Source organism: Symphodus melops (assembly GCF_947650265.1).
Source record: "Symphodus melops genome assembly, chromosome: 22".
NCBI lineage: Eukaryota > Metazoa > Chordata > Actinopteri > Labriformes > Labridae > Symphodus > Symphodus melops.
The window spans coordinates 17,386,320-17,400,332 of record NC_136712.1 but is presented as its reverse complement, the minus strand read 5'-3'; the positions used below and the strand labels follow the sequence as shown (position 1 = coordinate 17,400,332).

General features: G+C 42.5%; 1 protein-coding gene across 2 annotated transcripts; it reads left to right on the top strand.

The window, feature by feature from the left end:
* The first annotated feature begins 692 nt into the window (after positions 1–692).
* Positions 693–9,815, top strand: LOC306818021 (uncharacterized protein). Of its 2 annotated transcripts, XR_013778117.1 has the most exons (7): positions 693–1,059; positions 1,725–1,951; positions 2,040–2,109; positions 2,254–2,344; positions 3,753–3,862; positions 6,544–7,211; positions 9,745–9,815. XR_013778117.1 is itself a non-coding variant. In XM_079335357.1 (6 exons), the coding sequence occupies exons 1-6, from the start codon at positions 918–920 to the stop codon at positions 6,924–6,926; spliced, it is 1,023 nt and encodes a 340-aa protein (XP_079191483.1). In that variant the 5' UTR covers positions 693–917; the 3' UTR covers positions 6,927–8,444. The 2 variants fall into 2 exon arrangements, 1 of the variants encoding a protein (XP_079191483.1); XM_079335357.1 differs by lacking the exon at positions 9,745–9,815 and having other exon boundaries at positions 6,544–8,444.
* Positions 9,816–14,013: the final 4,198 nt, after the last annotated feature.

Below are 14,013 nucleotides of genomic sequence, written 5' to 3'. Positions count from 1 at the left end.
GGTGTATAAACTGAATTTCACCTTGCAAGATTAATGCAATAAATCTTATTTTATTAGAGAAACTCAGGTTATCTTTATATGTTTAGTGTTTAAATCAAACATGATTTACAGCAAGCATTAAAACAAAACACACCAATTAACAACAGAAATTAAGAGCATATAAAACAACTAATTTAAATACATGAAAACACTTTTTAGGAGTGACAGGCAGACACAATCCCACAGCTGAGTATTATGTTGATCATCGTAACAAAAATTACTATAACTATTTACTGTAACAAATATTTGTATACAGTCTGTAGTAGAAACAGTATTGGCAACTATTATTAGGATTATTATTTCAATATATCTCTTTATTAATTCAATAGGTATCATGACATACAATGGTCATTAAGGAAATTAAGGATTTTTTTCTTGATGTCAACACTCACACACACCCCTCCCCACCCCCACCCCCACCCCCCCCCCCCCCCCACACACACACACACACACACACACACACTACAATAACATAACCATACAAAGGAGAAAATAATAACACACAAAACAAGCAAGAAAATAAAATAATAATACTAGTATAATGATTATAGCTGTTATTATAGTTGTTATGATTCTTTATTTTATTTGTATTCATTTTGTATGCTAAACTCACAGCCAAACAAGATACATGAAAGACGACGTTTGATGGCTTTATTTTGAAAGGGTCCACACCAGAAGTCCCGGTTAGTGACGTCACTGCGGCGCAGTTCTGCACAGCTGTTTGAGGAGGAGACAGGAGAGGCGACATACAGCTCGCTACTATAACGTTGTTTACCTTGTATTTGTAGCTCGAACCTCCGTATCCGGACTCTTCAGCCTTCACGCGCAGCACATTTGTTGGCCTCCTCGCGCTCTTGCTGCTGTGTGCTCACGAGACGATGGTTTTGTCAACATCTCATCAAATCGGCCTGGCTTTCACGGCCGTGCTCTTCACGTTTATCGTCCTGCCCAGGATGTTTGGTGTCGGCGGTGGGTCCGGGACGAAGGAGTCCAGATTTGACCCTCGCTACGGCCGTAAAGGTAACAAAAAAAACTTCACTGTCACCTAAAAAGGACGCGTCACGCAGCGACACGCGTCCACTGCGCCTGCTCGTTGCGCCTCGAGCGCCTCTTTACTGAGCGCTCGTGCTATTTTACACACGATAAGAGGTTTTGCTTTAAGACCTCTCCACCAGTATACGTAAAGCAATTTATTATCGCGATATAAACTCATCTAGTGTGCACATGTTTCTCTAATAGACCTCAATCTACACAATATGAATGCTACTTTTATAATGCAGGTCAGTCACAGTTACATCTGCAGCTTCTTGCAACATTCACTTTTAGAGGTTTACTTTCCTTTAACCTGCACTAAGAACTACTACTACTACTATCTGTATTTGTAGATTTTGTACTAAAGCCGAGGGAGCTGTTTTGAAGGTGGAGGATCATATTTCGTGTGAGTTTATTGCTGCACTCTGGCTCTGTCGTCATCTCGGATTGTTGCACATTTGTCGCTCCCTGTCTCGTCTCCTGAGACCTTCTGACAAGGGAAACTTGTGCTGTGAGGGACAAGTGTGAATACGCTCTTCAGGGAGATTTCACATTCAGCTCATGTGAAGCTCTGAGAAAGCTTTTATCCAGGTTGAGTTTTTATCTCCAGGATTCCTCACCGCCTGTCCCGCCGTGGTATTGTGTGTTCACAGCAGCAGGTCCGGGTCCGGGCGCAGTGAGAGATCAGTCCATCAACGCGAACGCCCCTGGTTCCCCTCAGAGCCCTGAGAACATGCAGCAGATGAAGAAGCTGATGGAACAAGAGCTGAAGAACGACAAGTACAAATCCAACAACAACAACAACAAAGGCTACGTGTTCACACTGATGCCTCTCTATGCCATCGGGGTGGGAGTGTTTGCAGCTTACAAGTTTTTGAAGGTATTTAAAGACACAAAACACATAGACAGAATTGAATAGTTTCAAGGGCCAACATGATGTGCAAAATGTGTGTTCATGCCTCATACAGATCAAGTCCTCGGATGACCAAGCACAGAAGATCAAAATCACAAAAGGAGCCAAAAAGTCAGTGGAGGCAGGTGTGTATAGCATGCACAGGAGTTTTGTGTTTGCATGTGTGTGTTCTTTGGTCAGACATGTATTTGGTTACAGAGAGTAATTCACGGGTGGTTGTTTTTCTTCGTGTGTTTGGTTTTCTTTCGTGTGTGTGTGTGTGTGTGCAGAAAACCAGTTGAACGAGCTGGAACAAAGGTTAGCGCAGACGGAGAGGATGCTGAACTCCATCCTCACGCAGCTCGACCCGCTCACTAACTGGTGAGTCATAATCACGGCCAGGCGTCACACGCACTCTGTGGACCGCGGCTTTTCTACTTTGTGTAAACAATCGTGCAAGATGAAGCTCGCTCACCTGTTCTCACCTGTCGCTGTCGCTTCTGCTCTGTCAGGCCTGCAGTTCAAATCAGGTCACTGTCAGGCCTCTGCCATCAGTGTGTGAATGTGTGGAAGAGAGCTGCGGTGTAGAAACACTTTGAGTAGTCAGAAAACGAGAGAATTTAATTTATATTTCATATTTCCTTTCATACTTCGTCACTTCCTCTAATAAGTGTGTTCAACCTTTCCTTCACTTCATTTCCTTCTTGTCAAGTCTGTTTCCTTTCTCAAGCTGAAGGAGAAAATAAAGAGCAAGGGGCTTGAAGTTTAAGACAATCAGGCCGGTAGGTTGACGTGTGTAGTTAGAGAATAATTGTGAGTTTTTTTCAGTTGTGAGAAATAGACTTGCTATTAGTTAGTCACCTGCTGGTATGAAGACAAACCCGTCCTTTTCCCTGTCCCCTTGAACCTTTATCCAAAATCCTCCTCCTCTATCAGACTAACTCCCCCCGTGCTTTAGATTCTATACAGATCGATGAATCAATAACTGCCAACGATCAGAAAACGCCACGTCACTCTTCCAGCATATTTCCTTCGATCACCGGCAGAATGATTTTCAGCCAACCAAACAACAGCCACATATCGAGGACAGCACCATATCGTCCCATCCCGTCGACCACGTCGAAGGCTACGCTGATTAGCTGGCGAACAATATTGCCCTGAACTTACATGGTTTAGAAATAATTGCAAAAACATTTACCCCATTGGGTAAATGATCCCAACTGTCCTCCTCAGCTGGAGCAACATGTCGGGAGGACAGAATATTTTGGTGCGACATGCTGGTTTGACCGACATCGCAGAGGGACTGCAGATGTAAGCTAGCTCTAAGCTAACTCTGGTGCAATACATTAAATAGCAACAATTATGTTTCATATCGTACATGGCACCATTACAAGTTACTGATACAGATATATCAGCCAATCAATGAAATCTGTAACGACGTGGATTTAAATGGACACTTTTAATGTGTTGATACCAAGTGCAGTTATCAAATAACTGTGCATGTATTTGCGTCATTGCTTGACTCTCTGGAGTTTGATCAGGCTGGTTCGTGCCATCGGCTGATAAAAGAGAACTGCTAGTGTTATATAATGAAACGTAAATGTAATGCTATTTAATTGGTAAATAAGTCTTCTAATATCTGTGATGAAATCAGCCGATCCCGACATGATATCGGGTGATAATTGATCTGGCTCTACTTGAAACAAAAACCTAACCAGCAGTCAGACAGGTAAGCTAAGCACCTGCTAAGAGGCGGTGTTGTCACTACTTGTGCGTCTTCTCTCTGCAGCGTGAAGTCAGTGGCTCAGGACCAGAAGAACGAGATCATGTCTCAACTTCAGACCATCCGCTACCTGATGAAGAAGAGAGGAATGGACTGTCCGCCCCTCAACCTCAACGGTAGGCACATCCATTCTTTGACCGTGTTCACACTTTTGACTGAATCATGTTCTATATTTCCCTCAAACTTGATGAATGCATGAACTCTATTCACTCTGCTGCACCGTGGTCTGTCTGTGACTCTGTTACACAGCCACTCAAACATACAGTGTTCTAACAGACCAGGAGCAGCCGCGATTCAAGCTGCTGCCGCGACTTGCACAACGTGTCGGCGTGCCATCAGTATTGCGTGTCGTGATAAACCAACATTTGAATTTTTACCAACGCAGCCACATTGAGATCCATGTAAAGAAAAGTGTTTGCATCTCATTTTAATCTGATGAATGTGGTGGAAGTCTAATTTTCAAAAAGAAGAACAGCTGCAACGTTCCCAATACACCTTTACCACAACGTTGTATTTTAAATTAGAGACCTGATATGACAACATGAGAAGGATGTCGCCTTTAATAGCTTCGTTATTAAAAGTAAATATTGTAATGTAAAGGAATCATGTTGTGGTATTAGCAGCAGCTCTCGACCTGGACGTTCGTAACCCTGACCAGACGGGGCCGACGAGTTTCTCCTCCATGATGGATGTTGACAAAGCTGATATCAGTAGCCCCGCCCATATTTTATTGTGATTGGCCATTTTCTGTGCAGGCTGTGATGTAGTGTGTTGTTATCGCCTGGTTTGAGCTTACAAAACAAAGGTGTCCATGTGGCTTCAAACTAAACTTTAACAGGAGAAAAACAATCTTTGCATCTTTCTTTGGTTTGATGGGTTTTATTTTAATTTAAAGTGTGGGGGCGACTTGGGTCAAACATTAGGCTGATTAACGACTTGTGCACACTGACACTCCTTTTGTATCCGGCGGGTTGTTTTGCGCTCTGAATGTGCAGTCGTTCACGTCGCTGAAATGAGTCATTGTGTAAAACCAACACAGTCCACCTGCTGCTGATGTGTTTGCCTTGAATGGACACGTGCACAGACTGGAGCTGCACTACACAGTGCCACAGTTTATCACTAAATATATACACGTATATACTGCGGTACGTTTCTTTTTAAACCTTCCTGTTTGAGTCAGGATGAAAGAAGTTTAACCGTCTGCTCGTGTTTTTTCTGTTTTGTGCAGACTCCGCCCCTCCTCCTCCTTTGTTGGTCATCTTGACAATCGGTGCTTTATGTACACAATGTTCCACTGCACTCAGCTCATTAGCAGAATAACCGCTTACTCTCGTCTGACATCAGGCCGTTTATTTCACATTTCCTGTAGCTTTCCATCGTCCTCTCTTTGGGTGCAATTTCCGATTGAACCTCACTGCCTCGCTGTTCAAATGAAAAGCTGCAGAGTGGCTTCAAATCAGAGGCTGTCGTCCTCTCTGTAGTGTGTGAGAGTTACTTCACTGCAGAGTGAGTGTTTACAATCGAGAGGGAAAAAGCATCTTTATGCATACGAGCTCTTTATTCTCTTTTAATCATGGAAATAAATTCCACACAGATTTTAATGAGTAAACTTAAAGAACATTGCTCATAGAGGATCTTGACTTCTGGCCTTTTTATTTTAATAAGATGAAGATCTAACTTTTTGTGATCAAACATGCAGCCAATGTGAAAGTGTCTTTAATTGTGTGGTAGTTAAAGTTCCATTTGCAAATGATGCATTCCTGAACATTTGTAGTGAATCTCCGGAGGACTGCTTCTGAAATCCTTCTGGTCTGGTTGTTTAAACATCCGTCTCTATCAGTGCCGTCTGTCGCTCAACACAATCACCAAAGAGCGGAGAACATCAACCTGGCGAACACATAACATCATGCAGACGGCCTCTGGTCACTGACTGATGAATGTACATGTCCGTCTCTCGCATCATACCGCGCTGCTCGCTCTGACTCTGAAAGCTGGCAGGAGAAACTTCAGATGAGGTCAGAGTGAAAAACGTGTGTGAATGAGGCTCCTGAGTGCTTTCACATTAGAAAGAGAGAATCTACGTCTTAGTTGATGTATTACCCCAGGAAAGCTTTTAGACTGGGCTCAGAAGTCTTCTTCAGCTGAGCAGGATGCTTGTTTAGTAAGCCGTGGTCCCATTAGCAGATAAAGAGGCGTATCAGGAGATATGGTGAAGACAGAAAGCAGAGCAGGCTGCGTTTGTTTGTTTTAAAGAGCGTAAACGCTGTGAAGCACAAACCGTCTCTCTCCTCTGTTTTGTGTCAGTGTTTTCATTCACAGCTGTTTCTCGACCTTTTTTTTTTGTCCCTCGCTTTTGCAGCTTCGGGTTGATAATTTGGCCGTAGATCTGGAGCACGTGTGGCTCTAAAGCGTGTGCTACCAAAAACGATGAAAGAGTTTGACAACCTTTGGACGCACTGAGGAGCTGAGCTGTTCATCTTTCACGTCGTACATTTTTAAAGCCTTTTTCAGCCATCGAAAAATAATCATCCAGATTAATTCAATGGTTGTGTAAAATAATTGATGCACCTTGGCGACCGAGCTGGTGCTGGCTGAGCGGACTCCTCACTCCTCTATATCTTCCAAATATGGTCAACGCTGCTTCCAAAGAAGCATCAGCCAAACTCACGTCAAAATAAAAGTCCTCGAACCAAAAGCTTTTGTAAAAGTTGATCTCGCCAGTCTGTCATGTAGTAGAGATGTTACGCCTTTATTCCCTGTTGATTATCTATATGGAGTTGTTTTTTCTGACTTTCAGAGGCATCCTGCGGGCGTAATCTGGACGAGCTCATTGAGTCGCTCGGAGCCAGAGAAAGCTCGGTGACAGCAGACGCCTCTCTGGTAGACGAGCAGACCTGCGGAGGAGCAGCGGAGGCTCATGGGAAAGCCTACGAAAAGCGTTTGGAAGCGGACGATGAAGCTGCAACAGAAGGGGAGGCGATGAAGGAGCTCGGCCCGGAGAAGCCTGAAGGGGAAGAGGAGGACGTTGGAAAAGACGGAGGTGCAGAAGAAGATGGGGAGGAAGAGTCGGAGGAGTCGGAGCTGATGCCTTCGTTAGAGAGCTCGTGTGAGACAAACATTGAGGAGATCGGCGCGGAGCAGGCGGCGTCGGGCCTCAGGAGACGCAACAGGCCCGAATGAACTCAGCACACTGTACAGACAGATTATTGTGATTATTTATTATCAGAAAAGCTTTCGCTCTAAAAGGCTTTTTGCATTCACATCAGAGCACATATTGCATTTAGATGATGCTCTCTAACAGAAAGACGACGGGCTCTATTTTCATGATGCAGCACAAAGTATGTTTCACGCAGGACATATCCACTGCTGTCTGCTGTTGTTGCACGTACAGGTTCAGTTTGCAGATGTGAGGGAGAGGGCTAACTCCAGGTGAAGAGATGAACATCCTCCACTCCTCTCGACCCGGTACGTCAGTGAACGAAGCTGAACAGAGCGCCCTTAAAAACTGTGTCCACTCTCCACATACTGACTTTCAATCTATTTCTAAGACAGGAGCCATTTTTGATTTTGTTTTGAGATTTGTGTTATTTGGTTCCCATCTTGCTGCAGAAACACTCTTATTGGAATACACACCTTTAATTATTGTCGGATCTACTTCCTGATGATGGAGGAGTGTTTCATAAGAGTTTGGGAGAAGTTGTGCTCCCTGAATTGTGCAGCTCTTTCCCTCTAGCCCTGACTATGTGGTTCCTTGTGCGTTGTATGTATTTGTGGAGGTCGATTGGCTGGCTGCTGCACGAACACTTGTTCGTGTTTGTGATTAGTAACTGGCTACGAACGCCGCCCCTCTTCTGTGAGTGTGCTCACATCCAGACGTGGAAACAGCAGCTGATGACCTCAGAGTGTGATCACCTCGTTGGGCTTATTGAACCTGTTACAGGTTGGCAGGTGTTGGACTTATCACGTGGGGCTTCAGACTTAATGTTTATGATCGTATTTGTCCTCCTCCTCTTCACTTATCATCTCCTGACAGGTTTGAAGAAACGTGCAAGTGGTCTTGAATTATCACCACCCATTGTGTTTTCATTAACACCAGGACATGAGTGGGAGGTGGTGTCTCTGTGAACATATTGGTTATTTATCTGTCCACAGGGGTTCACATGTCAACATAACAAAGAGAAGACTGACTATATCAATCTCTAAGGAGGAAATTCATGTTCCATTGCTCTCTAGCAGTTAAACTTCCACAGGATTTGACTTATCTGGACACGCAGAGGTTACGGCTATTGCCTCACAGCTAGAAGGTTCCTGGTTCAATTCCCTTTCATATATTACATACATTCCCCCCGTGCTTCAGTTTCCCCACACAGTCCAAAGACAGGCTGTTTAAGTGAGGGGGGAGTCTAGCTGGCTGTCTCTATATGTCAGCCCTGTCATTGACTGACCCAGTGACAGCTGGGATCCCCCCACCCCGACATGTCCCCCTCTAATGGGGACACGTCAGTCTGTACGCTGACTTGAAGTCCCTAAAGCACATTTACATATAACAAGGCCTAAGCTGCATTCGACTTTGTGCTGACATGAAAATAGAGCCCATAAAGTTCAGACCACACTTTTTCTAACATTTTAATCTTCTCTGTTTTTGACAATACTATTTATCGTTTTGGGTTGCACCTGCTGTCATGCTGAGTCCAAACATTTAAAGTATATATATATATATATATATATATATATATATATATATATATATATATATATATATATATATATATATATATATATATATATATATACACACTACATAAAAGGTAGAAGGTGTGAGGCGCTCATGTTTTGTGTAATGACGAGATAAGAGGTTTGATTTTTTCCCCTCTCGCTAACAGCAGCAAGTCTCTCTCTTCACTTTCACCTCTGAAGCTTTTAACTTTAAATGGTGCCATTTGTTCCTGCGTTTAGCCATAAATTCTACTCATTCTGCCTTTAGAGTGGGCTACAGTCACCTGCCTATTGCCTTTACAAATAACTTGTCAAACACAGTTGAACTCAGACTCACTACTGTCCATTTGTCTCATGCAGTTAAACGACTAATGGAGATAGTTTGACAAAACTTACCTGGATCTGTGGTGCAGGGTTTTTCTTTTAATTGAATTGAGGTTAGCACTGTTGGCCCACAGTCTGAAGGTTCCTGGTTCAAATCAAATCGGGCATGAGCTTTTCGGTGTGGAGCATGTTCTCCACGTGCATGTCTGGGTTCTCTCTCTCTACTCAAACTTCCTCCCACGGTCCAAAGACGTGCTCGGTTACTCTAAATTGAACGTGAGTGTGTTTTTGAGCCCTGTGATTGGCTGGGCTAACAGTCCAGGGTTTGATCCCGCCTCTCGGCCAGTGAAAGCTGGGATGTGCTCCAGCCCTCGTGCAACCTGCAACAGGAAAAGCAGTATATGGATATACCTGGACACAGTGCATGGAAGACAACCATTGATGAAAAATGAATATTTGGATTGAAAAGGGTTTTTTTAAGGGTCTGCCTGTGTGGAGGAAATGTGCTACCGTTTTCACCCACACTGCTTCTCTTTTGTCTAATCGAGTAAACCAGAGAAGAATATCATTTCATGACAACATCCATCCATTAAAGTCTTACATTTTTCCTCATACTTATATGATTACTTATACTAATGCTGTGGGATGGGATGAGTCTACAGAATATTCAAATATATATTGTAGACGTTCGAACTTCTGGCACGGTTTTACATCCAAACACGACTATGCATGCGTGTCTAATTAATTATCATTTTTCTTTGTCTCCACTTCGAGACCTCGTGATGTTGATTCATACGAAAAGAGACTGACAATCATGAGATCAACACAAAACTCACAAACTGCTTCCGTTTATTGTTTCACGCTTATATGTAGATGGTTTTTTTGTATGTTTTTTTTTTTTAGGGGGGTACTTATATTACTGAAGGTAACCGGTTGTGATTTTGCCTTTTTGTTTCAGGAGGACCCTTTTTAAATGATGACATGAAATGGTGAGGAGGCTTTGTCTTTGGTTGGGTCAGACATGCAGCATCAGCTACTGCTAAAGCAGATAGAGAAATGTCCTCAAGTGTAAGGATGGTTTCAACAGCACAAGCTACGTACATTCATTTAAATCATGTGACAGATGAGTTCAGGTCTTCTATTGACTTGGATCGTTTTAGTCTCAGCATAAATGTCATAAAATGTTGTTAAAAGTGTAATAATTGTAACAGTTTGGCCGCTGCAGGAAAGCATACTTAATGTTCCCTGAGGTCGATTCTGGTTTACGCTCACACATGCACAAACAGGACCTGTGGATATGTCAGCATGAGAGGGGCTGAACTGACTGTTTGTCAGAGCTGGTAGGTGTTCACTGCCTTGCTCGAGGGCACCTCAGCAGTTCTCGGAAAGTGCCCTCATCCATACTTTTGGTCCACGCCTGGACTTTAACCTGCGACCCTGGTTACCCACCCAAGTCCCTACAGACTGAGCCCCTCCCACTCATTTATAATGATTATGGTCAAATTGAAAGCATGCCCACGAATCATTGCCTTATTCATGATGATATTTGAACCTTCGACTCTGCAGGGCGTTTGCGTTCACTTCCTGTTTTTCTTCTTTCCACTCTAAATGTGTTGCCACACATTAAAAACCACACGTCTTTGCCTTAATGTGATATGTAAATGTTTTTTCTATCAGCTCTTACCCTGTCTGTGTTTCATGTTGTGACTTTCATGCAGCGGTTGAGTGAGAAAACTCTGCTCGGCCTCAGTAGAAAATAAAACCAAAAAAAAAGTGATGCTGTTTGTCTGCATGTCTTTTAAAACAAATGTGTTAATAAGATGAGACTAATGATACCACCTCTACTGTCAAATACTGTGAGCCAGTGTTGTGCAAAGAATAAATGAAATACATCAAAGCTAACATGAGATTAAAAAAAACAAAAAACAAACATTCATGCCAACTAAGAGTTGAATTCAGTTTGAAGGACAAAGCAACATATGGAAGACACAATTTCTATGCTGCTGTATTTTTGCATCCACCGTGAAGTTCCTCTGCAGACACTTTGGAGTCAGACGCAGTTTATAGTTCATATTTACGCAGAGTAATAGAAACAATGAACGCATCTTCAAGGACACTGAAATTCAGATACATCATTGAGCTGCCTCCAGAAATAACTTCTTTTTTTTTTTTACTGTTTGCCTACAATTGTCTAGTTCATCTTATAAGTATTTTGGATGTGATATTTACAGACAGAGTAAAATAAATTATCGAACACATTCCAAACACTGTTCTTACTGCTTTTTTTGTTTTGTGTTAAGGACATTTGTACACAGTTTTTCTGTTTGTAAACTTGCAGCAGTGTAGGCCTATGTGAACTTGTTAGGGAGCATTAATAGACTGATGGAGGGGAAGCATCCTCTTCTTTATGGCTTTAATCAAAGCAGCCAAAAAAGATGTTCTTTTACTCTGGGCAACGTCAGAAAAAAATGTTTTTAACAATTAAACAGTTTACTTCTTTCAACAACTAAGTATGAAAATGTACAGACCAAAATAAACGAGGGATAGTTTCAGGATGCACTTCACAAAAAACAGCCATTTCTGTCGAAGTCTTTCATTTCTGCTTCGATATGTTTAGCAGGGAATAATCAATGAATAACTTTGAATGACAGTTCATCCTACGTGTCGTGAATGCAGCACGAGGTTATGTGACGTCACTAGGCGTACCGATAAACAATAGTGTAGTAGAAGAAGAAACATACAGGTGGAACCATAGGGTGGAACATGTTGGAGCGGACGGTGAACGACTTTAACATTCAGTGAGGAGTCGTGTTTGTGCTCATGTAAGTAAATGTTCTTTAAAATGTATTGAGCACTTTACCAAACTGTCTTATTATGTCCACGAGCTAGCAGCTGGAAATGACGTCACATAAAAAACAGTGAAAGCAAAGGTGTGGACTATCTTTTTAAATATTGGTAATTAATTTAATTTAGCGTCTCATTTTCAAGGTGTACATATTGTCTTTGTTTATCAAACTGTGGCTTTAAATTGCATTCAAAGCACAGGTGTATTTAATTAATTATGGCGGTGTAGCATTCAGATGGTGGCTACCAACTTTTCCTGGCTGGTGACCAAACTTTGAATTCATCTAACTTTGGCGACCCCAGACATTTAAAACACATCCAGCTCTCAACTCTCTTAATCCTGTCATAGTTTCTGTCTGCTGTGTTGCTGGGATAATGTTAGCGCACAATGGATGTTGATAAGACTCTGCAGAGACTCCATGTTGGGCAGTCACACTGAGACTCTGCAAGTTTCTTCAAATTCAGGCAGCAACATCTGAGGTCGAAACACCAAGGTTGGGAGATGTTGCATTAGAAGAGCAGATAAAGGTTTCGTACTTGTTTTCTAATTGGAAAAGCTCAGTGACATACTTACTGATCCATCCATAAAGGTGTTAATTGTCATCATGTGAATGCATCAGTAGAAATGAGTCTCAGTATATACCAACATCATCCAGCCTTTTTGACTGGGGTGGCCTGTCTGAGGCTCTGACTTATACAGGGGTGGTGTAATCATACATTTATTGGTTAATGTGATGGTGCCCGTCTGCAGATTCACTGGAGCCAAGCTGAAGGGAGTGTTGATGTTCCCCTCTGTATCCTGCAGATGGCGCCACAGGAACACAGCTACAGAAGATGTAACAAGGTAAAAGCCCTCGAAGCAAAGGCTCGTGTCACTATACGGTCACCAAATACTGAGTTTTCCATTTTTCAAGATATTAAAAAAGATTAAAATGATATCATGGAATAATTTTTTGGAAAAAACAGAATTTTATTTTTGTGCAGAAAAACTCCAGTCTTCGGTCATTCCAACAACATGTGGGAACTTCTCCAGAGTGTCCTGTTAAAATAAACCAGCCTCTGTTGTCATAACTTATTATTAGACACACACACACAGACAGAGTAAATGAATGACTTGCTCTCGTGCAGCAGCAGGAAATGGATTGGGGATTCATCTTAAATTAGCTCAACTGTCTCAATTAAGACAGCAACATTTAATCAGCTCAGTTTGCTTCCTCTGGGATTTCTACCTAATTCCATCCAAAGGCCCCTGGTTAGCAGGATAATGTGCGTTTGATTGCACTCCATGGCTGGGGATGGTGTTAAAAAGTGTTTGCAGAAGAGCCAGGGGTGGGGTGGGGGGAGTGAGGAAAAAGTAATTCTCTGCAGGGCTGCATTGGTCCTCTAATCACACACATCTCTAATCAGGGGTTTCCCAAGAGTGTTCTTGTGTGAACGACTGAATATTTAAAGGCTGCTCACCTGTGTTTTATTGCCTCCGTTTGCATCCTCTGGTCCATCTGATGGCTTGTTTTTGTTACTGGAGTCCGTGCTTCCCTGTGTGACGACCTGATGCACTTGTTGTGAAAGTTCACTGCTGTAGATTCATTTAATTTTGACATGTCATTATTCTCTAAAACACATACGCTTGTAAAATGCTCTGCTGCCATCTTACAGTTAAAAAACAACAAACATGTCAGCAGCTCGTTGTTTGTCACTGCGTCAGGCAGCATAGCTTTCAGACAAAGAGCTGTCCTTTTGGATCGCTGAGCGTCTTCAAAGTCAGCAGGATTGTGTTGTCAGACGCAGAGGCACCGTGCTTCATCAGATATAAACCCAGCAGACAGTCGGAGCAGGACGGTGCAGAAAGTTCAGACGGTAAAGGTCACAAGACTCTCTCTGCGTCTGTCTGACCAGGTCGCTGTTCTGTAGTTCTCCTGAAGGAATAACACTATTTAAATTCTCTGAATGCTACACTATGATCCATTTGTCTTTGTCTTTATTCTATTGAACCAGAATCTTTTTGCCTTTTTTTCTTTATATTCATGATAAGAAGCTTCAATTGATAAAGGATCCTTTTGTGCACCAAAGACCAGGATCAGGTTTTCTTTTATCTGGCTCTATTTTTCCTGTTGAATAAGGTTTGAAAAAAAAAAAAAAAGGCTTCTCGTCCCTTGTAAGAAAACGTTGAACATGATCATATCACAATGTTGTCTTTCATTGAGTGAACCTGAATTTAAACCTGTCCAGGCCGCCTGTCTCGCCCCCGCAGCCCCCCTGGGACTGATCCTGTGTGTGTACTTGGGGAAGATGGACTGGCCAAGGCCTTCCATACCCTTTTCCTCTCCTTTTTTCTTCCCTGTATTCTCCAGTTCCCGATAAAAATCAGCAATCTGGCTGCTCT